The sequence below is a fragment of the Sus scrofa genome, chromosome 13 (assembly GCF_054392235.1).
Source record: "Sus scrofa isolate SSC_HxYL_T2T_F1_AM1 chromosome 13, Sscrofa_HxYL_maternal_Yorkshire_Landrace_v2.0, whole genome shotgun sequence".
Lineage (NCBI taxonomy): Eukaryota > Metazoa > Chordata > Mammalia > Artiodactyla > Suidae > Sus > Sus scrofa.
Genome location: NC_139395.1, coordinates 58,520,504 through 58,543,698, shown reverse-complemented (window position 1 = coordinate 58,543,698; position 23,195 = coordinate 58,520,504). Strand labels below are relative to the sequence as shown.

At 42.6% G+C, this 23,195-nt stretch overlaps 1 protein-coding gene across 5 annotated transcripts in view; it reads right to left on the bottom strand.

Moving 5' to 3' along the window:
• Window positions 1-23,195, bottom strand: part of PTPRG (protein tyrosine phosphatase receptor type G) — a 720,153-nt gene that overhangs the window by 145,975 nt on the left and 550,983 nt on the right. For all 5 annotated transcript variants that reach the window (XM_021070771.2, XM_021070773.2, XM_084988823.1 and 2 more), the window contains exon 7: window positions 1,914-2,071. In XM_021070771.2, the coding sequence (XP_020926430.1) occupies window positions 1,914-2,071 (158 nt within the window). The remainder of the gene's footprint in view (window positions 1-1,913; window positions 2,072-23,195) is intronic.

Here is a 23,195-nt window from a genome sequence, read left to right as displayed (position 1 = left end):
CCATATTGGGTTCTACTCCCCTCCAAAGAAAACCCACACTCAAACTGAGAGAGAGAAGGAACCAGAATTTTGAAAAAGTACGGAGTCACAAAGCGTGGATGAAACTAAGATGTAAGAGTCTGTATGGTCCCTGAAAGGCAGAGAGTACACTTGCTCCTCACTTTCTAGCTACAGTCCTGGTCGTGACAGCTTCATCTCGGGATGTCCCTGCTATGGTTTCTTGAAGACCTACTTTAAGTGGGTCCACTCCACACAGCCGTGGACAATCATTCAATCCCATTTCCCCCCACTCCCTGTTCTGTATTCTATGCCCTTGTTAGAAAAATCTTTGGACTATTTTTCCCACACTAGCCAGGCTTATAATCTTATTGCTTGTGTCTTCTTTGGTTATATTACGGATATTTATTGCATAATTTCAAAACGCCCCCCTTTTCCCTCTACATCAGCCCTAGTGCTATCTCTCAAACTTGGGGGAGGCAGTTCTAGGAATCGTTCTGCTAACAATGTTCCATTTTAATTTTACTTACTTATTTACTTATTTATTCATTTTTAGGGCCACACCTGAGGCATATGGAGGTTCCCAGGCTAGGGGTCAAATCAGAGCTGCAGCTGTTGGCCTACACGACAGCCACAGCAACACAGATCAGAGCTGTGTCTGCAACCTGCACTGCAGCTCCTGGCAACACCGGATCCTTAACCCACTGAGTGAGGCCAGGGATCAAACCTACATCCTCATGGATACTAGTTAGGTTTGTTACCACTGAGCCACAACAGGAACTCTAAGAACTTTCCATTTTTAGATAGTCCTGGTTAACAGCTCAAATCTCCTTCCTTCTAAATCCTACCATTGGTCTAGGCTCTCTTTTCTAAAATTATGGAGAAGAAATCTGCTCTTCTCCCTCACTGCATGCTGCATTTTGGAAGACGTACACATATCCTATTTTTTCTTTGCCTCTATTATTCCTGATGAGGTGATTTCAAGGCCCCTCATCCCCTGGTGGGTCCTCTTCCTCTGACACTGCCCCAACCTCATCTCCACTTCACCAAACTCCTACCCACAGTTACCAGCTCAGCCTAAACTCACCTTCCTACAACATCCGCCAGGCCACACTCAGAGAGAAGCACTCAATATAGGGTATTAGCAATATGGATTTGGAATCGGACAACCCCGAACTTGGTTTCTGGCTCCAATGTTCATTGACCATGAATCCTTGGGCAAGTTACTAATCCCTCCAAGCCACCATATCCTTCTATGTACCAGCTTAGTGTGGCATACCCAAGTCTCAATATTGTTTTGCAACAAACTGATCAGATATAAAGTGCTTGCCACATAGAAAGAGCTCAGTCAATGGTTTTTTTCTTTCATTTCTTCATGTATACATTCTTCTCCCCCTGAACTTTGGGTAGATTTAGTGGCTCAGAGCATTCATCTCCAGGATCAGACACCATGGCTTGGTAACCGGTTGAGTGACCTTAGGCAAGTTACTTCACTTCTGTTGTCTCCTCTCTAAAATACGCGAGTACAAATAGCACCTGCCTCATGAGACTGTTGTTCATGAAGATTAAATGAGTGAATACATAGAAAGAGCTCAAAAGAGTTCCTGGCACAAGACATCATCACAGAGGATAGATATTATCCCCTCAAGATCGAACACTTACAAGATACATGATTTTATGCCTGCAATTCTTCTAAGCTAGTTAATGTGCAACTGAGAAACCATGTTTTGTATTTTACAGTTCTTGGGTGCAAAAACACATTTCTTGGAAAGAATGAAAAGAATGAGAAGCAAAGGATAACAACAACAACAACAACAACAATAAATCCTTACGCTGGTGTATTCTAGCAATGATAAACAGTTAAGACAAGACAACACAAGTAAATGCAGAGGCCCCTTTGGGGGCTAAAAAGCTACCTGATGGTAAGAGATGGGGACAGGCCTCCGGAAGACTATCCACTCCACGATTTCACTACACGGTGGGGTAGTCAAAGAGCCTGTGTACCGGTAATAGCTGCTGAGGGATGAAGGCAGGAGGTCCCGGAGGACAAAGGGATCCAGAAAGGTCTCCTTCTCTGTTTGGGGGAAGAGGGAAAAGAAAAGCACAGTGGTTAAGTTGCAATGCTGCAGATGCACAGTCAAAACTCTTGGCACATGGGTGCCACATTGCAAGTCCTGTGTTTGTTTACATCCTGAGAAGCACTAGCATTTGGTGGTGGGAGACACCATGGAAAGCAAAACACTGTTTCCCAAGGTGTGCTCAGAGCCACCGCCCTGCACTGTATTTCATGGAAAAATGGGTTCTCCCATGATAGACAACACGGGCAACACTGCGGTCCCTCCCTCTTCCCCCAGGAAATAGACAAAACACTAGCACAGCAAAGTCAATAAGTCCTGAAGAAAAGAAACAGACTTGGTTTCATCATAGATCCCTTCTCCATTTAATACTTACAAACTAATAATCATGAGCAAAAATTTGGGGACACCCATGAGAAACCAAGTAGGAAGGGAAAATTCTAAGCCAGTTAATTATCAAGTGCAATTCCAAAGTTGGTTATGTTCATTATGGTTTCCCCAAGGCTTAACCCAATTAAAGTGACACCTAACCCAGGTATGACCATGAACTCCTAAAATGATGGCCTTGAAAACAGTCTTTTCCCCACCCCATTTTAAACAAATGTTCAGGGGTTTTCCTTTAAGTAGAAGAAATGACATTTAAGCTGAGACCCAACAGTGATATCTCACAATAACCCTATGAAGAAAGCAAGGTATAGAAGGGGTTACTATCTGCCGAAGGTCACACAGCTCCTCAGTAGTAAAGCTGGGATACGAACCCAGTCACCCTGACACCAGAGTTGGCATAATTCTGACTTGGCTAAAGATGCTAAAATTAATCAGGTGAATATTGTTCAGTGGGGGCAAAAGGGGAGATGAAGAGCATTTCAAGCTGTGGCAATAGCATGTGCAAAAGTCCTGAGGCAGGAAAGAAGAGTGCAACAGAGATGAGGGTGCTGTATCATAACTCTCCCAGTCAGAGTCAGTAGATCATCCAGTTTCCTTCACAAATCAGAGAAGGTTTTGGTCTCTACTTGGGTCTTCAAATGTCTAGCCCTGAATTTGTCTGGATTTCCTCTCTCCATTCAGAGATGTAATAAGGATTGCAGTCTTGCTAATGGCTTGCTTTAGCTCCTCCATGGGTACCTGGACATTTCTCAGGGATCTCAAGCCTCCGGGTTATTTCATGGACATACCTGTGACTTACAGGAATATTATTGCCAAGTATCACACCTCCTCCCTCCTCTTCTTTTATGTAGAACATCTAGTACAGGTATTTGGGCAAATATGTATCCTTAGACTCAAGAGGTCTATGACACTTGGGAATAATGCAAAAACCCAACAGAAATCAACTATATGAGAATAATGAAAACGGCAATTTCCTTGTGGTAGGGATTTGTTGAACAAAACTATTTATTTAGCTTTTACTGCATGCCAGGCGTTATTCTGGGTATTTATATGTTAGAAATATTTAAACAGCACTTACTGTATGTCCTAAGTTCTGTTCTATGAGCTTTACAAAGACTGATTTAATACTTAAAATGATCCCATGCAGTAGTACTATTATCATCTCTAATATACAGAGCTGGAATGTACAACCAGGTATTTGAGTCTGGAATCCAGGCTTTCATTATTCTTGAGCCATCAGTATACTCTGTCCCTTTACAACCCTACAGAGCATGCACTTTTTTGGCCACCCCAAGGCATATGGAGCTCCTGGGCCAAGGATCAGATCCGAGCCACAGCTTTGAACTAAGCTGCAGCTATGGCAATGCCAGATCCTCAACCTGCTGTGATGGGCCAGGGATTCAATCTGTGTCCCAGCACTCCCAAGATGCTGATGATCCTGTTGTGCCACAGCAGGAGCCCCAGTATGTACTTTTAATACTCCAACTTTCCAGCTATGGAACTCAAGGCACAGAGAGGTAAAATCACCAAGCCCGAGGTCAACAGTGAAGAGTAAAGTGGAAGCGGTTATTCATGAGCCTGGAAACCTTGGCTGCTTCTCACAAAAGTTTGCAATTCATTTTCTAAAGGGAAAAATGAAATACTAACAAATAAATGCAAAAGTCTTCAAATCATAGGGTTCTATAATCGAAACAACAAAAGCAATTTTAGTTACACAATAGGCCAGAATAACAGTATGGCCCTTCCATCCACTGGTGAGTCTGGGCTTTAATTTAACTGGGGTTACCAGCAGCCAAATGATGGGGGAGAACTCTGCAAGCATGCTTGGTGCTTGGCTGAGACTGGCTTGACTGGGAGGAGGGGATATTCTGGCCTTTGCTGGCCATCTCCGCACTTCCTAGGCTGTGCAAATAGTCCATACAAGGCCCCAAGCAACAGAGGAGGCATAAGGCCTGGCATCATGAACCACAAAATCACTGCCTGCATTTTTCCTGGCGTCATGCTGCAGCACACCAACCTACTGTAGGATCAAGGGCTCTGAACAGAAGGACCAGAATATCTTTAGAATTTCCCCCTAGGGGGCTGCCCCAATATTAGAGTTGCAGTTAAGCACACTATCTGCAGATAGGTAGTAACAAGACAATCCTTGTAAGCCCACGGCAGCAAAGCTCCTATCTAAAGCACCCACTCCAAGAAGAGGCTGTGGCTTTAAAGAACATAAAAAGATAAATCAGGAACACCTGCCCCACCAATCAGAGGTGGCTGGATTTGGCAGGGACTGAGGGAAAGTGCAGGCCTGATCGCTGCTACAAATGTAGAAGGGCCTCTCTGACCAGCACCAATGCAAGGGCTTCAGATGCAGGTTTTGTGTTCTTTTTCTTGTTAAGGCCGCACCTGAGGCATATGGAAATTCCTGGGATAGGGGTTAAAATGGAGCTGCAGTTGCAGGCCTACACCACAGCCACAGCCACGCTGGAACCGAGCCGTACCTGTGAACTTCACCACAGTTTTACTGGAACACCGGATCCTCAACCCACTGAGCAAGACAGCATCCTTAACAGGCAGAGCCACAACAGGAACTTCCAGATGCAGGTTTTGATTTAATTGGTTAGATGGTATTGTCAGATGAGTGGCAGGGTGGGTAAAGCTAGTGGCAGGGATGGGGGGGCTGCTACTGCTTGGTTGATTCCACCACCATCACTGCCACTGGATAGTAGGATTCTGAGGCCTAAAAGGGCCTCAGACTATATTAGTTCAGTGGGTTTGGGACCAAAGAACATCTCTTTAAGCAAAATCTTACACAGGAGTCAAGCAGCTCAGCCCAAGTGCAGCCGCTGGTGTTGAAGCTGAGCTGGGAATCCCAGGGACACTTTAAAAACCACCAAGTTAGGCCAATTCTTTGATTATGTTGCTGGGGAAATGGGAGACCAAGGCGAAGTAATAGGCTCAAGGTCAAAGACTTGAGTATACAGAGACTCGAATGGGATTCTTTCTTCAAAGAAACCACTAAAGATCTGAAACAGCCTAGGAGCAAAAAACACCATGTAGTGCTGAAAACCAAAAATCAAACCACTACCTCATCAGCACCTCATTTCTGCATCTCTTACAGGGGTTGGTAAAGCGAGCAGATTCTCAGTCTGCTGGACTCAAATCCCACTCCTCCACCAGTGAGCTGCATGATCTGAGTTTCTAAATCTTCCTAGGCTGTTGTGAAGATTAAATAAATCAATACAAGAACGAGGTTCAGAAAGAGCTTGGAATATAGTAAGCATCTCATACATGATAGATATGATTTTTATTCTAATTCTTATTACTTGTATTACTACTGTTGTTATTATTATTCCTCTAAACTACCAAGACCTAGCCATGTATATCTTACATAACCACGTACTTCCCTGAATGTTTGTGGCTGTGTTTTATCTTTTAATTAGATTAGTAATACCTCAAAGGAGCAGCATGTCTGATAGTTTTCATCAACCTGAGCATTCTAGGTTAGTATTCTCTTTGCCAAAGTTCTAGCATGAGCTGCAGAACCAACTGATACTTAAAAGCTGTGTGACCTTGGGGAAAAGTCTTAAACTTTCTGAGATACTTCCCTTATCTGTTAAATGGGAATAAGGGGACTAAGGAGACTATTTACCCCTCAGGAGTTGCTGCGACTATTAGTCAAGCTAATACAAGTAAGGGGCTTAGCACAGTGTCTGGTGATCCCTGATTTACCAAGGCAAGCACTTAGCTAAGGGTGGGCCAGCTTATTTTCTGTTTTAAGCCAGGAATTTGCAGATTTTTCCTGGAAAGTGCCAGACAGTAAATATTTTAGGTTTTTCAGGACAAGAGGTAACATCAAAGATGTTATATAGGTTCCTATATAACAAACACAGTTCCACAACCTTAGTAACAATGTTAAAAATGCTAGTAGCAACTGAAGACAATTTTAAAAGATGTACATCTCCTAATGAGAAGAATGGAATTCTTGGTTGGGGGAGGGAGGGGAGGATAACATTTCACTTAGGGTTCACATCAACTCAGGGGCCACACAAGAAAAGTCAGTGGAATGGATCTGGTCATTGGGTCATACCGTGTCCTTTCAATTTCAAGCCAAGTGTTGGAGGGTGGGGGCAAGTGTTAGAAAGTCATCTTGGGGGAGTTCTGTCGTGGCTCAGCAGTTAACAAACCCTACTAGCACCCATCAGGACACAGGTTCAATCCCTGGCCTTGCTCAGTGGGTTAAGGATCTGGTGTTGCTGTGGCTGTGGTGTAGGCCGGCAGCTGTAGCTCTGATTCGACCCCTAGTCTGGGAACTTTCATATGCTGAGGGTGCAGCCCTAAAAAGACACAAAAAAACAAAAAACAAAAAACAGAAAAGAAAAAGAAAGTCATCTTGGGAGTCAGAGCCAGAATTGGGGGTAGGGCATGCTATGTGTTCAGGTGCCATTAATGGTCATTTTTTATGAACATACATTACAGAATTCTTGAGTTGTCTTTTTCTCTTGAGTCTTTTAAGTTCAATCTGAACATTAATTTTCACAGATCTTTCTGAAAATTCCACTTCCTGCTCAGTCTGATAGGAGTACTCCACTGAATGGGATGCTCCTAATGCTTACCTGTCAGTCAGACATAATTTTATAAATGGCACCCCTGTATTTCTGGCCCTGCCCACAAAGCCTGAATAAGCCACAAGGCACTCAACTGGCTGGACAAGACTGGAATTTATTGAGTACAGACTCTGGAAAGAAGGAAGAAGCTTGGAGTTCCCATTGTGGCACAGTGGAAATGAATCCAACTAATATCCATGAGGATGTGGGTTTGATCCTTGGCCTCGCTCAGTGGGTTAAGGACCCGGTGTTGCCATGAGCTATGGTGTAGTTTACAGACATAGCTCAGATCCCACATGGTTGTGGCCACGGCTGTGGTTGGCAGCTGTAGCTCCGAATCGACTCCTAGCCTGGGAACCTCCATATACCTTGAGTGTGGCCCTAAAAAAGAAAAAAAAAAAAAAAAAAGAAAAGAAGCCACTTTTTAGTTTAAAATGAGGACCCTCCCACTGCGAAAATCTTAATAAATGTACACATTATAAAGTGGAGGGATGTGCGAGAGCCAGGCCCCTGGATGTGAATCCTAATTGGTCTACTTGAAGGTCTGACCTAAGACCACCAGCTTCCCTCTCTGTGAACTGTTTTCTCATCTGTAAAATGGGATTATAATAATATTGACCTCATCTGGAGTTTTACCTTATCAGGAGAATATTAAATGAATTACCATTAGATAAGACCTTAGCAGAGTGTCTGCCATAGAGTAAGCACAGACAAGCACTTGTTAAAGGAATCCTATTACAATTATGGGCAGTTTGAGTCCAAAGCCATCCTCATCAGAGCACCCTGCCTCCAACTTTTATCCTAATTAGTAATTTGAATTCAAAACATTCCTATCCAAGACACTTAACTAGTTGAGAAAAATATTTGAAACACTCTTATTCCACTATTCATTCCATTATACCATAATAAGCAGGTACTGTGCACTACTAGATAAAAGAATTGAAAAGGAATGACTCTCACATTCCACTTTCAAGGATCCCAGTGCTGTATGCAGACAATATTATATTTTAATAATTAATTGTTCATCAAAGGAAAAGATGAGGAACAGGGATGCTAAATTCAAAGTTATTCAAATTGCGAAAATGAATAATGTATGACTTTTATATTAAATACACACTGTATTAAGTAGTCTACATTTCACCCAACTCTGTCTTTCATTTTTAAGCATTTTGAACGGTAATATGAATAATCAGTTAGGGGAGGTTTATTTAGAAAAAGAAATACCTTATTTGAATGCAAACGGAGTATATCTAAAGATGATTAAATTTTTCTTATCAATTAGAAAATTTTGTATGAGGGCTTTAAAGTCATGGTCAACCATTAAACCTAGAGCGGCCCAGTTATCCTTGCAGTTTCCTTTCAACATTAAATTATATCTGGCTCGATTCTGTTCAATTTCTTATTTCTGATAGCAGTGCCAGGAGGCAATCTTTAATTAAAGAAAATTTGAAAGATTCAAACATGCATAATTGGATTAAAAATGTGATCATTAAAACATTAGATGATAATCAACTGATTGATTGCATTTTCCAGTGTGTTAATAACCTAATACTTTCAATGCTTTGGTTATATGTGAAAAAAGAAAGTCTTTATAAAATATGATGATCAACATGGAGACGAGAACTATGTCGTATCAAGAACTACGGAATTATACCAAAAGCACACACACACACACATACACACACACACACGTGAACAAAGTACTTCATTAGAAGGTGTATGGACAGAATGTAGTGGTCCTTGGAGAAAGAAAAACAGTCCTACTCCCAAAACAAGGAATCAACCGACTTTAGGGAAGTATATAAACTAAGACTAGAAAGCCCAAAGCTTTGGTATTTTGCCTAATGATTGGTTTCTTTAGGGTTTCCCAAAACTTTGTGTAAGGAAAAGCTATTCATTTTTTCTGAAAAGCTTAAAATCACTGGGGTAGGACTGGCCTTCTGCTTCATATTGAGGAAGGTAGGGAGAGGTGACAGTGGAAAAAAACTGGGTACTAGGTCACGCTAAATGGAAGATTTATGACAGTGCTGCTCAAATTTAATGTGTATGCAAATCACCTGGGAAGCTTGTTAAATTATAGATTCTGATCCAGTAGGTCTGGGATGGGAACTGAGATTCTGCATTTTTACTAATGCTGACCATACTTCAGAAGCCAGTTTCTACCAGGACTGTGTCAATGGGCTCCTCTACCCTCTGCAGCCTCATCTACTGCTACTTGCTGACTCTTAGGTTGGGCCATATTGACCTCTTGGCTGTTCCAGGATCACATTACCCCAGGGCCTTGGCACTGGCTCTTTACTCTGCCTGGAACACTTTTTTTGCTGCTCTACTCATGACTGGTTTAGAACCAAACACTTTTCAGCTGCTAACAACTCAGTCATATTTGAATGACACATTTCTCAATGAGGTCTTTCCTGACCACTGTCTTGAAAATAACACCTTAAGGGCAGGCTGGCTGAGATGGAAGCATTTGACCACAAAACTTGAAGGCAGAAGCAAGCCATGTGGCTACCTGGGGAGAATTTTCTAGCCAGAGAGAAAAGCCATTGCAAAGGGATTCTGCCTGGTGTGTGGCTAGAGTGAAGTGGAGCAAAAAAGGGAAGTGGAAGAAAAGTTTAAGAGCCCCAAATCTGACAGCTCTGGGAGGAAAAAAATCTGCTGCTGGTTAGGATAATCTGGAATTTGGACAAAAACTGTGAAGAGGCCAAAACACTAGACACTGAGTCAGCAGCTCTAGGTTAAGTCTGGACTTGGCATAAACGGTCTATGTGATCTGGGAGGAGTGATGGATCTGACAGGCTGGTGACAGAAGGGCCTGCCCAACAGGAACAGGAAATTGGGATCAAAAGTAAGAGCCTGAGGGCCAGCAGCCAGGGCCTTTAGGAGCCTGGCATCTAGAAGACATCAAGGAAGTCAGGGAGCATTACATTGTAATTAAGATGGTTGCAGAGGCCTGCCAGAGGGAGCTGAGGTACTAATTTTATGATGGAAATATAAAAATGCAACCTGCTCTATCTCACTGCGTGTTGACTATTAGACATGTCATCTCTCTGCCATCAATAAGAAGGACGAAATGGCAAAGGCAGGTCAATGAAGTGGGGCTGTGGGGCTGGACCATTTTCGAGATTTAGCTTCGTGACAGATGATTTTAAGGAACAAGCACTACACTGAAGTTACAACAATGGGATCCTGGGGAAATCACCCATGAATCACAGAGAACCGCAGGGTCCCAAAGAGTTTCAAAGGACACCAGTTCTACTTCATTTACAAATAAGGAAAATGATGACCAGAGAGGGAAAGTGACTGAACCAAGACCACACAACGAGGTGTGTGTGTGGTGGAGTCTGGGTCTCCCTTTTTACTACTTGATTCCGTATCCCTGGGTCCTGGATTCCTTGCCTACAGCTGATATAAACACAATGAGGTGATGAAATCTCTCCAAAAACTGAAGAACTCATTTAGCTTTTTAAACATAAATCTAATCCCGACATGGCCCAGCTCAAAATCATCCAGTAGCTTCTTACCTCGTCTAGAGTAAAATCCCAGCTCTTCACCATGGCCATGAGGCTCTCCATGATCTAACTCAGCAGCCCATCCTCTTCCTTATTGACCATCACCTTCATCCTCACCTTTCCGTTCTCTTTTTCCTAGAATACTTGCCCGGCCCCCACCCCTACTCCATTTGGTGATTCCTCTTCATTCTTTAGATCTCAGTTCCAATGTCACCTCCTGAGAGCCAACCCTGAGGGCTCCATCTCAGGACGTTCCCACTGCTATTAACTATCTATATCCCATCTGGTTTATCTCCTTCCCGGATGTGTTCACTTGTCTCCTTTCTGTCTCTCAAAGTGCCTGATGGTTCCATAAGGGCAAAGACCTTGCCTTTTTCATTTACTCTCTGTATCTACCATCTAAAACACTGCCTGGTGCCTATAATGATGTGAAAAGAGAACAAACAAACAAACACAGCACTTGGTATATTTTGAATAACCAACAGATTCTAGATACATTTTTTCATCTCCAAGTCACCACCAATCATAAGATGCATCATTTCAAAACCACTCATAAAGGCAACATGTTGCTAATTAAACAATGACATAATATCAGCTGGAAGGTACATCTCGATTTTAAGGCTGTTAAAATATAAAGAAATAAAAAAATTGCAGCTATATATAGTGATGGAGGTGAACCAGACTTACTGTGGTGATCATTTTGCAATATATATTTATATCAAATCATTATGCTGTGCACCTGAAACTAATATAATGATATGTCAATTAATCTCAATAAAAATAGGAAGGGAACGAGAGCTGCAGACCTGATGAAACAAGATATTGATAGCACCCAAAAGGATTCACACTGAAGATCCCCATCAGCTTCCTGAGTTGACTAGAAGCAGGGTCCATAGCCTGTTTTGTGACTGCAGTGAAGGAAGCTCACAGCACCAGGTAGCAGCAGATACCCATCTATTTATACTGTTTCTTGTCCAGCCTCAGTTTACCCTCTACTGACCTGAACCCCAGACCCACTCCACACTGGATGTTTTGTCTTTTCACTAGCTTTTATTTACGGTGCCTGACAACTCAGTGCCAGGCCCTGCACTGGTCTTTCTCACAGAAAGGCCTCCAACCCTGTCAAGTGGGTATCAGCATCTTGGGAGGGCTGATGCCTCACAGTGGTCACAACTGTACAGACCTGTGTCTCACAGTCAGTGTAACTGGTTAATAATAATTTTGTGGGTGTTGTTGCGTTTTGCTTTTTTTTTTTTCTTTTTTCTTTTTAGGGTTGCAGGTGTGGCACATGGAAGTTCCCAGGCTAGGGGTTTGAACTGGTGCTACAACTGAAGCCTGTGCCACAGCCACAGCAACATGGGATCTGAGCCACCTCTGCGGCCTACACCACAGCTCACGGCAATGCTGGATCCTTGACCCACTGAGTGAGACCAGGGATTGAGCCCACATCCTCATGAATACTAGTCAGGCTTGTTTCTGCTGACCCACAATGGGAACCCTCATTTTTGTTTTTTTTTTTTTTTGTTTTCTTGAAGTGGACTAGAGGCTCCATTATATCAAGACTGTGGCCCCTTACTGTATGCTCAGCACCCAAGACAGTATCTTAGAGAGTAGATCCTTAACACATGGCTGAAAAAGTTGATCAAACTAAGTCACTCAGGAGCTCTGAGTCAGAAGTGGGGAAACTGTAGCCCAGTCTAGCCTAGTACCTGTGTTTGTAAATAAAGTTTTACTAGGACACAGTCATGCCATTACTTAAGGGTTATCTATGCCTGCTCTCAGGCTGTAACTATGTGGTTGAATAGTTGCAGCACAGAGTGTATGGCCAACAGAGCCTAAAATATTTGCCATCAACCCCTTTACTAAGGTTTGTTGACCCCTGCTCTTCTGTGAAGGGGATGGGGACAGTTTTTAAAAGGGATGTCAACAAGCAATAGTATTCAAGCATGAATGGAGCAAACTACATGGATATGTACAGAGTGTGGAGCTTATTTCTGCCCCTAAAACAGCCTCCACTAGGGGGCAGAGTTTTTAATTACATACTCCTTGGCTGTCCCCATAGGCAAAGTCCAGAGAAAATCTGAAAGGCCCATATTATGGCATGTTATTGCAGGGTCTGAGCAAGGCCTGCTTGAGTGGGAGAGAGCCCATCTGATTAATCAGACTCTTGTATTCAAGGACCCAGGGAGCTGCTCCAAGGTCATGACATAGCAACTCTACCCAGGTTCAAAGACATCTAGTCTCCTTGAGTTTATTCATGGTTTCTGTTGGCCAAATGCAGCATTTTGATTTAGGGTTTATGTTTTTTTTTTTTTTTTTTTTTTGTCTTTTTGCTATTTCTTGGGCTGCTCCCGTGGCATATGGAGTTTCCCGGACTAGGGGTCTAATCGGAGCTGTAGCCACAGGCCTATGCCAGGGCCACAGCAATGCTGGATCCGAGCCGCGTCTGCAACCTACACCACAGCTCATGGCAACACCAGATCGTTAACCCACTGAGCAAGGGCAGGGACCAAACCCGCAACCTCATGGTTCCTAGTCGAATTCATTAACCACTGCGCCACGACGGGAACTCCAGGGTTTATGTTTGAATAAAGCATATGTTGACATTAATATTTCCAAAGAGAAACTAGACAGAGAGCACAGTCTTGTCCACAATTAAGGAAATGGACATGACACATGACATTTAAATTACATAGGGTTATATAGTGACAAAAACCCAGCATCACCTACATGTTTCTGGCCGCCGTAACTGACATGGTGTATATATTCTTTTAGCTTCCTTTTGAGGCTCAGGCAATTACTTAATTTACAGAAAAGAACCCAAGGCACAAATTTACAGAGAAGAACCCAAGGCACACAAGAGTTAAGTGATTTTGACAATAATCAGGAAGTTAGTTGATGCTAGAAAAGAAACTAGCCCAGCAGATCTGCAAAGAGAATGCATCTGAGTCCAACACAACTGGGTTCAAAACACTGCTCTACTGTCATGAGCTGGGACAAACTAGTCAATCTCTATGAACTCCAGTTTACCCATCTGTATGAAGGTTTAAGAATTCTTATCTCCCGTGCTACTGCTGAGATTAAATGAGACTGTATGTAAAGAGGTATGCACACAGCCAGGGGTTAATGGATGAGAGGTTGTTTCTTCTTTTCATTCTCTTTCTGGTCCCTAGTCCACTACCCTTTTTCCTTACCACTGCCTTCCTCATTTCATTTTATTTTCGTAGGACCCAACTAAGTCAAGCAACATACAGGCAGTGATGGGACAGAATTCAGAGCTCCCAATCATTTCCTGTCACCATATGGCCTTCCCCATCCTCACGTCAATAAGCAACAACAATAATGATGATGCTGTGTGTGGCGGGGGAGGACTGGCAGTGATTACAGCTGACACTGAGTACTGACCGTATGCCAGGCACAGGTATGTACAATAAGTCACTGATTCCTCAGGACAAACCAATATGGATAAAGGTATTACTATTACTTCCCTATATGGTTGAGGAAACCGAACCACAAGGAGGTAACATATGCAGGCTGTACAACTAGTCAAAAGCAGAACTAGTATTCACATCCACAGCCTATGCTCTTGGCCACTTCATGACAGCGCTTTTCCTATACCAAGGTGACATGCATAGAATAGGGCAAGAAAGTCACACCAGGCGGCCCCAAGTACTTCATCAAGTAGTTTCGCAGTAGGTAACTGGAGAGAGACATTTTTTTCCATTTATTTTCTTAAAGTATAGTTGTTTACAATGTTGTGTTAGTTTCTGCCATACAGCAAAATGATTTAGTTATATATATTTATATTATTTTTCATATTCTTTTTTTTTTCTTTTTAGGGCCATATTTGCTGGGTTCCCAGGCTAGAGGTCCAATTGGAGCCAAAGCTGCCAGCCTATGCCACAGTCATAGCAATATGGATCTGAGCTGCATCTGTGACCTACGCTGCAGCTTGCAGCAATACCAGATCCTTTAACTCACCAAGCAAGGCCAGGAATTGAGGCCACATCCTCATGGATACTAGTCGGGTTCTTAAACTGCTGAGCCACAATGGGAACTCTATTTTTCATATTCTTTTCCATTAGGGTTTATCACAGGATATTGATTAGAGTTCCCTGTGCTATACCGTAGGGCCTTGTAATTTATCCATTCTATATATAAGAGCTTGCACCTGCTAATCCCACACTCCCAATCCATCCCCCGGCCCTTGACCCTCCCCCTTGGCAACCACAAATCTGTTCTGTGAGTCGGTTTTCATTTCGTGGAAGTTCATTTATGTCTTTTTTTAGATTCTACATATAAATTATATCATATGGAATTTTTAGACATGTTTTCAAAATCTTTCTTTGCTCTCCACATCCCAGTGAAACAATCAGGACAAGGACATTTCCCTGGGCTTCCACAGTCCCATTCAAATGATAACATACTGACGAAGAAGGCTGGCCAAATGAGAACTAGCCTCCAATGCAAATCTAATCTAAAAGGAATCACTTCTTTTTATGTAATGATTTTTATTTTTTTCCATTATAATTAGTTTACAGTGTCCTGTCAATTTCTACTGTACAGCAAAGTGACCCAGTCACACATACATATATACATTCTTTTTCTCACATTATCCTCCATCATGTTGCATCATAAGTGACAACAGTTCCCTGGGCTATACAGCAGGATCTCATTGCTTATCCATTCCAAATGCAATAGTTTGCATATATGAACCCCAGACTCCCAGTCCATCCCACTCCCTCCCCCTTGGCAACCACAAGTCTGTTTGAAAGAGAAAGACAAATACCATATGATATCCTTATATCTGGAATCTAATATACGGTACAAATGAACCTTTCCACAGAAAAGAAACTCACGGACTTGGAGGAATCACTTTTGAAGTCTTTTTCTGTCTTAACACGATTGTTAACAATGCTATTAGTGATAAAACAGAAGCCCCTCAGCATCCCGTTTCCTGCCTTTGGCTAAGAAAAGAAATGGAAATAGCCCATATCTACAGTAGTGGTTCTGATAGGCCGAAATCCAGGAAATTGTGGAAATGGCTTAAGTGCGCCTGTTTGATTTTGAGATCAAAAGGGTTCAGATAAGCATCTGCCCTTCCTGGATCCATAACAGACATGAGCCAATTAGTCAAGACCAGGGTGCTGCATATTTATAGCACACTTCAGGAAAGTTCCATGTAATTAGATGCTGGCAACATAAACTTCAAAGGGATAATTTTGTCGTGCGTTAAGATGTTCAAAACTCTCAGTAGCTTGTAGATAATATAACACTGGGTTTCCCATTTAAAAGGGAGAAAATTTGAATAATTGTTCTTAAAGGTTAACATTAAAACAGAACCCTCTTTAATTCCATTGAAATACATTTGGATTATGTGGTAATTTTGGCAAAATCAAAACGGAAGCCCACCTCTGTAAAATGTGTCAAATGTAATGACCCAAGTGGGGATTTACATTGTCCCCAAATAAACTACTGTGTGAAGGCAACCCTATTAGTAGAGCTGTAATAGCTACCATTGAGATGAGGCAGGATTGACAAACTTTTTCCATAAAGAACCAGAAAGTAAATATTTAAGGCTCTGCAAGCCAGAGTCTCCTTGTCACAACTACTCCTGCCACAGTAGTGCAAAAGCAGTCAGAGAGAGTTGTAAATGAATGGGACTGCTTTGTTCCAATAAAACTTTGTTTACAAAAAGAGGCAGTGGGGCCAGACTTGGCCCACGGACTCTTATTTCCTGACTTGTGATTTCAGGCCACACACCCTTCCTTCTTGGTACTTTCCCTGTCTTAAAGCATTTAGCACGAATACCCGTGAGGCAGATAATTTCCTAATTCCTATTTCCCCAGGTGGAACCTCAGGCACAGAGAGATCTATACAGGGATTTATACACGATCACACAGATTCCAAGCTGGAGAGCCAGGATTCAAACCCAAGATGGCTGGAACTCTGAAGTACTGTTCTAGAATCCGTGTTCAGTAGTGTTCCTAAGGGTCAAATTTCAAGTGAAAAAATACGAAATTCCATTTCTCTAACAGGATTCCATAATACAGACTTTTTATAAAAATTCATTCCAAAGTTTCAACTGCTTTATTCATGTGAGTGCCAGAGATGACTCTGCAAGCAAATAATAGTCTCTTTGACCTTCAGCATCAAGAAAGGCAAGGATGGAAAAAATTACTTATGAGATTAAAATTTTTCCAAAGGCAGGGGAAATCCTCTTGATCATTCCTCCCAAAACCAATGAACCAGCACTTACTAGGCACTTGATGGACAGAAGGATGGATGGACTCTGTGATTAAAGGAGCTTAAAGTTCACTTACACAAAAAACAGGCAAGAACCCCTAATCCACATCAACTCGTCTCTGCTCAATCTCTTGCTGCTGGATTATAATAATGCAGATGACCATCTCTGCCTAATAGTTTACTTTCTTCCAAATGTCTCTTGTTTTAGGATCTGTCTTCTTCTGAAGTCCCAGCAGGTGAGATATGAAGAAAGAACAGACGTGGATGTACCAGTTCTCACCACTAAATGCAGTCATTTGGCAGGATAGTCACATATGTTTGCACATTAACTTTACCACCTCCCTTTCTGCTAGATGCCTGGATTGAGTCTAGCTATTCTAGGACTTTGTCCCTGGATCTGGATCTGTTGAGCTGAGGATGTGTATCCCAGGGCAGGGAAGAGATGGGGGGAAAACACCCCCAAAGTGAGCCCAGTGAAGAAACTAGTCAGTTGGGGAATTATTCTGCAAAGGAAATTTTGATCTTTCATAGACCCAACTTCCATTGCTGAGTTTTAACAAGAAAAGCTTGCAAGAGCCTCATTTTGTGACATCACTAGAAGGTTGCTTTTAGGTGATAATTCACCTGTACTTAGATGCTGATAACTTTTTTTTTTTTTTTTGCCCTTTTGCACCCCCAGCATATGGAGGTTCCCAGACTAGGGGTCTAATCGGAGCTGTAGCCGCCAGCCTACGCCAGAGCCACAGCAATGCCAGATCTGAGCTGCATCTGCGACCTAACACCACAGTTCACGGCAATGCCAGATCCTTAAACCACTGAGCGAGGCCAGGGATCAAACCTGCAACCTCATGGTTCCTAGTTGGTTGGATCCGTTAACCACTGAGCCACGATAGGAACTTCAGATGCTGATAACTTTCATTGGGTAAGTAAGGTGTAGGACTACACTTGCCTATGTTTATCCAGCTTGCTAATGATAGGCATCTGAGGCATTTCTGGGTTTGGCACAGTTAGGAAAAACCATGCCATGGACATTCTCACATTCTCGTGTACAACTCCTGGTGTGCTTTTATTTGGGTTCTTCTAAGGGACATACATGGCTGTGGGACTACTGAACCAACTTTTTCAGAGGAGCTTGGGGAAGGAGGACAGGGAAAAAAGTCATCTCATTCTGACTGATGTCTGAGGCAATTTCTAACTGCACCCCTGACCCCCCCCCCCCCCCCCGCCATAGTTCCTGTGAAGGAGGAAGATACCTTGACTTGGCGGTGAGCCAGGTTGGGGATGGGAAAAGAGGGACAGTCAGTCAAAGCTCTGTAATCAAATAATCACAAACAAGTTTCCCTTCAAAAATAAAAGACTGATCTTTCTTAAATGACTGATGGGAAGGAGTGGTTAGTGTTTCAATGCCTTGCTAACAGTTTTTTAGAATATGTACTCATACAGCCTGGTGGATTTTCTTTGGGTGGATATCATGCAAAATAATAAAAAAATACATAATTCAAAAAACTCTAAAGAAAAATAGTACATCTTTTTTAATTGATAAGATATAATGTACATTTCTTAGCACCAGTCAATTGGGTACAACTACTTATAAGGGAATTGGTACCTTTTTATACCAATTCACATAGAAGTTTATTTATTTTTTAATGGGTTTTGAAAAAATAACAACTAGACTCAGCTTTTTGAATCCAATGTTTCTATCAGGTGTGGCTACTTGAAAGTCCTGGTTCTTATATACAAAAAGCATCACAAATGACTGGATTAGCATGGTGAATAGGATTCACAATTTCTCCCTAAATCTCTCCTCTCCAGGGGATGCTGGCAGTAGTGTAAATAAAATACTCGATTAGATACATTTCAGTCCTTCCATCTATTGCTCAGTGGACAGACAGGGCTGGAATCAATTGCAAATCACCTCTCTTCATTCTATTTCTATTTCTCCATGCTTCTCAAGTTTGTCAAAGTTATAATTTACATTAACAAATCAACATCTCAGAAAGAGCACTTTCTGCTGCCAAGAGATTTTTAGGTATATCTCCCCAATATTCAAGAAGCAATTTCCCAGAGCTCAGTCTCCAACATGCCACTGCTATACTGGTGCTGCCCGAAAACTTATGTTCCCTTGTCTGCCTGGAAAATCTCCACATGCTGTTTACATGTTAAGCATCACTTTGTCTGAGATGCCTGCTCTATACCCCCAAGTCTGAGTTAAATCTGCTGCTTCTCACTTTTTAATGTAATTACGCACTTAACTGTATGTCTCTCCAGAGGGCTGGTGCATGCCTGCTGTGTTCTCTGCGCCTAGCGTTGTGGTGGACTTAGATTAGGCATTTAGTAACTATGCACCAAAGGAACAAACAGTGCCTGTGAGAAGCTCTGGGGATTTTCAAAGTGAGAGGATCAAGTCATCAATTTTTTGGCAATGTGATTAGGAAAATGTCTTTGGAAGGAAGATGTGAACCTCTGGGCCAGCCACGGGAGGTCCCCCTAAGATCTTCCTTCTAGAGACAAGATGCTGGGAGGAGGCCTATTAGTTGCTGTGCCTTGAGGCTCCACTGCAGCCTTCACACAGAGGCCACTTGCAGTGGGATGTTCGAGCCAATGACGACACTCGGTAGGGCTGGATCATCCCTGTCACCTGTGCAACAGAGGACTCCTCTCATAGGCAGTGTCGGCTCTGGTGTCCTCCAAGGGGCCAGTCCCAACTTCCTTAGAGCTGCCTTCAGCTAATCTTCCAGCTTCCCTCTCCTTTCAGAGGTATCAGACCTGGGTTAGGTCCTAACATGCTCCCCGCCCACCCCTTCTCCCTCTCCTCTTGATTCTTCCCAGGCACTCCTTTCCTATCAAAACACTTACTTGCACTCAAAATGCCATCTTGGCATCTGCTTCACAGAGGACCTTAATGACCCAATGGCAATGGGTGTCTGGTGTGACCAGATCCCTCACTGCCATTTCAGCTGAGGGAACACACAAGATCCTTCCTACTTAAAAAAAAATTCACTTAATGAAGAATTAATATTCTAAGATATAACTCCCAGAGTGAAGAAATAAAACCCAATTCTGAGCTGGAAGAGAAATCCATATTGATTTTTTCTTCATACACATCTCTATCATTGTTCCCCAGCCAAAGACTCTGTGAAGGGCACGATTATTTATGTCCCATCACATTAACAGATCATTCAAATCCCTCATAGGACCTTCAACTTAAAATGCTTCTAGTTCCAACAAAAATTTTCTTTAGCAATTTCAGATGTTCATCCTCTCTCGAAAGAATGACAGAAGGGATGAGGGTTATCACCATGGGAGTCAGCAATGGCCCCAGAACTGAGGGCAAAATCAAGTTTCCAGGAGTTCCCGTTGTGGCACAGCAGAAATGAATCTGACTAGCATCTGTGAGGACGCAGGTTCAATCCCTGGCCTTGCTCAGTGGGTTAAGGATCTGGTGTTGCCATGAGCTGTGGTGTAGGTCACAGATGTGGCTCAGATCCTGAGTTGCTGTGGCTGTGGCGTAGGCTGGCAGCTGTAGCTCCAAATCGAGTCCTAGCCTGGGAACCTCCATATGCCACGGGTGCAGCCCTAAAAAGACAAAAGACAAAAAACAAAAAAAAAAACCAAAATCAAGTTTCTAAGACATCATCCTACTTCTTTCTCTTCCCAATCAAAGCAAAACCTGAGTGCCTTTTAGTTCCTCCTCCCTTTCCTCCAATTTTATATTTGGATATTTTTGACTTATTTGTGAGTTTACTCGATGCACTCATTTGGCTAATATTTACTGAGCATCTATAAGGTTTCATGAACGTGTGGGTCCTGCCTGCATAAAGCTTACGCTTTAGAGGGTAATACTGGAGTAAATAAACAAACAAGGTTATTTGAGATACTTTTAAGTGCATCAAAGAAAGAAGTCTAAGATGATGTGACAGGGAGTATTGGGAGGGGGGAGAGGGTGGGAAATTTGACAGGATAATTAAGAAAGAATTCTCTGTGGAGGCAAGATCTGAACTGAGACCTGAAATAATTAGAGGGAGACACCTTTGCTATGAGCTGATGGAAGAACTTTTCTGACAGAGGAAACAGACACAGCAGATGCAAAGGCTGGAGGGGTAACAGTCCCACTGGTTGGAGGGAGAGGGACTGGCATTCCCTTCCCTTCCAGGGAAACTTCCAGGTCCAGGAGGGCTGGGCTGTATCTGTTCTCAACAGTGCATCAACCCAGGAGTTGATACAGTGAGCACACAACACTTTTGCTCAGTAAATAAGTCAAGTTCCTTTGCAGGCATTTTTTTTGCAGGTCTCCTCTGACTTTTCAATTAGGTGGTGGAGGTGAAACCATATCCCAGGCAACTCTGCTATCTTGCCAGTGACAGGTAACATATCCCTACGTAAAACTGCCTCTTAAAGGGTAACTGTGGATAATGGGGAAGGATAACATGATTATGCCGGAACATAACTCATGAATCAAATGATCACTATGCAGTGGGTTTACTGAAATCTGGGGATCTGGGGGCTAAAGGAAGCCTACTGCTTGCCTTTACATATGGAATCTCCTTCCATTATCAGTGTGGGAATGAGATTACACAGACCTATTTAAATGCCAAAGCTGATAAGGCGCTTCCTCTCAGGCTAAAGAAGAGGTACCTGTTCTGAAACTTCTATAATTCTTTCTCTTTTTTTCTGTCTTTTTACGGTCACACCTGGGGCTTATGGAAGTTCATGGGCTATAGTTCGAATAAGAACTGTGGCTTCGGGCATACACCACAGCCCAGCAACACTGGATCCGAGCTGCATCTGTGACCTATGTCATATCTCATGGCAACACCACATCCTTAACCCACTGAGCGAGGGCCACAGATCAAACCACATCCTCACAGACACTATGTTTCGTTCTTAACCTGCTGAGCCACAACAGGAACTCTAGATTCTAGAATTCTTCATGGGGTTTTTGTATGACAAAAGGAAGAAGAGCCAGGGGGAAGGAAGGTATGTCCATCATTGAGTACATTTCAAACCCCCAAACTCATAATCTACACCACGGACTGGAATTTCAAGAAGGTGTTTTTGTCCATTGAGTGTTCAAGGGGAGCTTCTGGAAAAGAGCTCAGAGAACACAGCGTGTTGCCCAGAACACAAACTTTCTTTGCACTTCTGAGGCTGCCCAGAGTACGGTGCAAATTTCTCTACCTACCATACCCACCATTATTACTATCAATATCAAATCACAAAGGGACGGACAGCCCAAGTTTTGGCAAAGGTGTTTTGTTCCCCAGAGGACCTGTCCATACCACCGACTTCCCAGCTCTGTGTGAGGGTCTTCTGCAGAGACATCAACTGAAATGGAGAAAGAGTGATGGGAAATTTCCTACAGTGAAAACCTCGATGAGGTGTTTTTAGTCATTCTATCTTTCTCCTTTCACTAGGTTTTTTACCGTTGACAGCTGCACGATCGAACAGTTTATAAGAGCAGAACAATTAACCCAAAACCCTACTTACTTCAACTGACCAGTGACAACCAGTTTTGTTTCCCTGAGAGAAAGAGGGGAAGAAGTTTGTTAAGCTCTGTAGAGTTGGCTAATGTCTAAAGACATCCTCCCAGGAAAGTGTGAAGATGTTTTATCACAGCTGTGAAGATGAAGGGGAGATTTATTATGGTTACTAATGCTATTTCTGTCAATGTCTTTGGAATTCTAATTAGATTATTAAAACTTTGCAAATCATTACATTACCTCTGGACTCCACACCTCCCTGTGACAAGGGTACTTTTGAAATTAGAGGATCCTGATGTCATAGGTAATGATGCATCGCTGATAATAAAGTTGCAGGGAAATTCCTCCAATAAAAAACAGTTGGGGAAGACAGAACCCATCCATCTTACTTTCTCTCCCAGTTTTATGCCTGAGGATAAGACGTCTGCTGCACAGAACCCAGCCTAGCATTTTTCCATTCTAGTAGCTGATGATGCTTATTCACATGCGGCAAAGTTTAATGACTTGTCACGGCAACTTAAATTTTTCTCTACATCTGAGAGGCAAATCAAGCAACGTATAAATGGAGAGTTACTTGAAAGGGGAATACTTTTAGGATAGATGTGAAGCAAGGGGCAGGTTCAGCACATATGAATGGTACATCTTAGGGCGTTCTGATTTACAGCATATGCATTTCAAGTGGTACCGGAAGAGAAACAAATGGCTTACTGTTCACCCAGATCCATTTGTGGGTAATAAATGGGTGTGCTCTTTATCCATCAAATAATGCCTCTCATGCGCTTCAACATCAGTGGATGAAGAATGAGTGTCGGGCTCCGTCCTCTGGCAGATAACCCCATTCCTTTAGGTGGAGACCTTATCCCTTTTCACATCCCAGCAAAGGAAGTGTACATGGCTTACTTA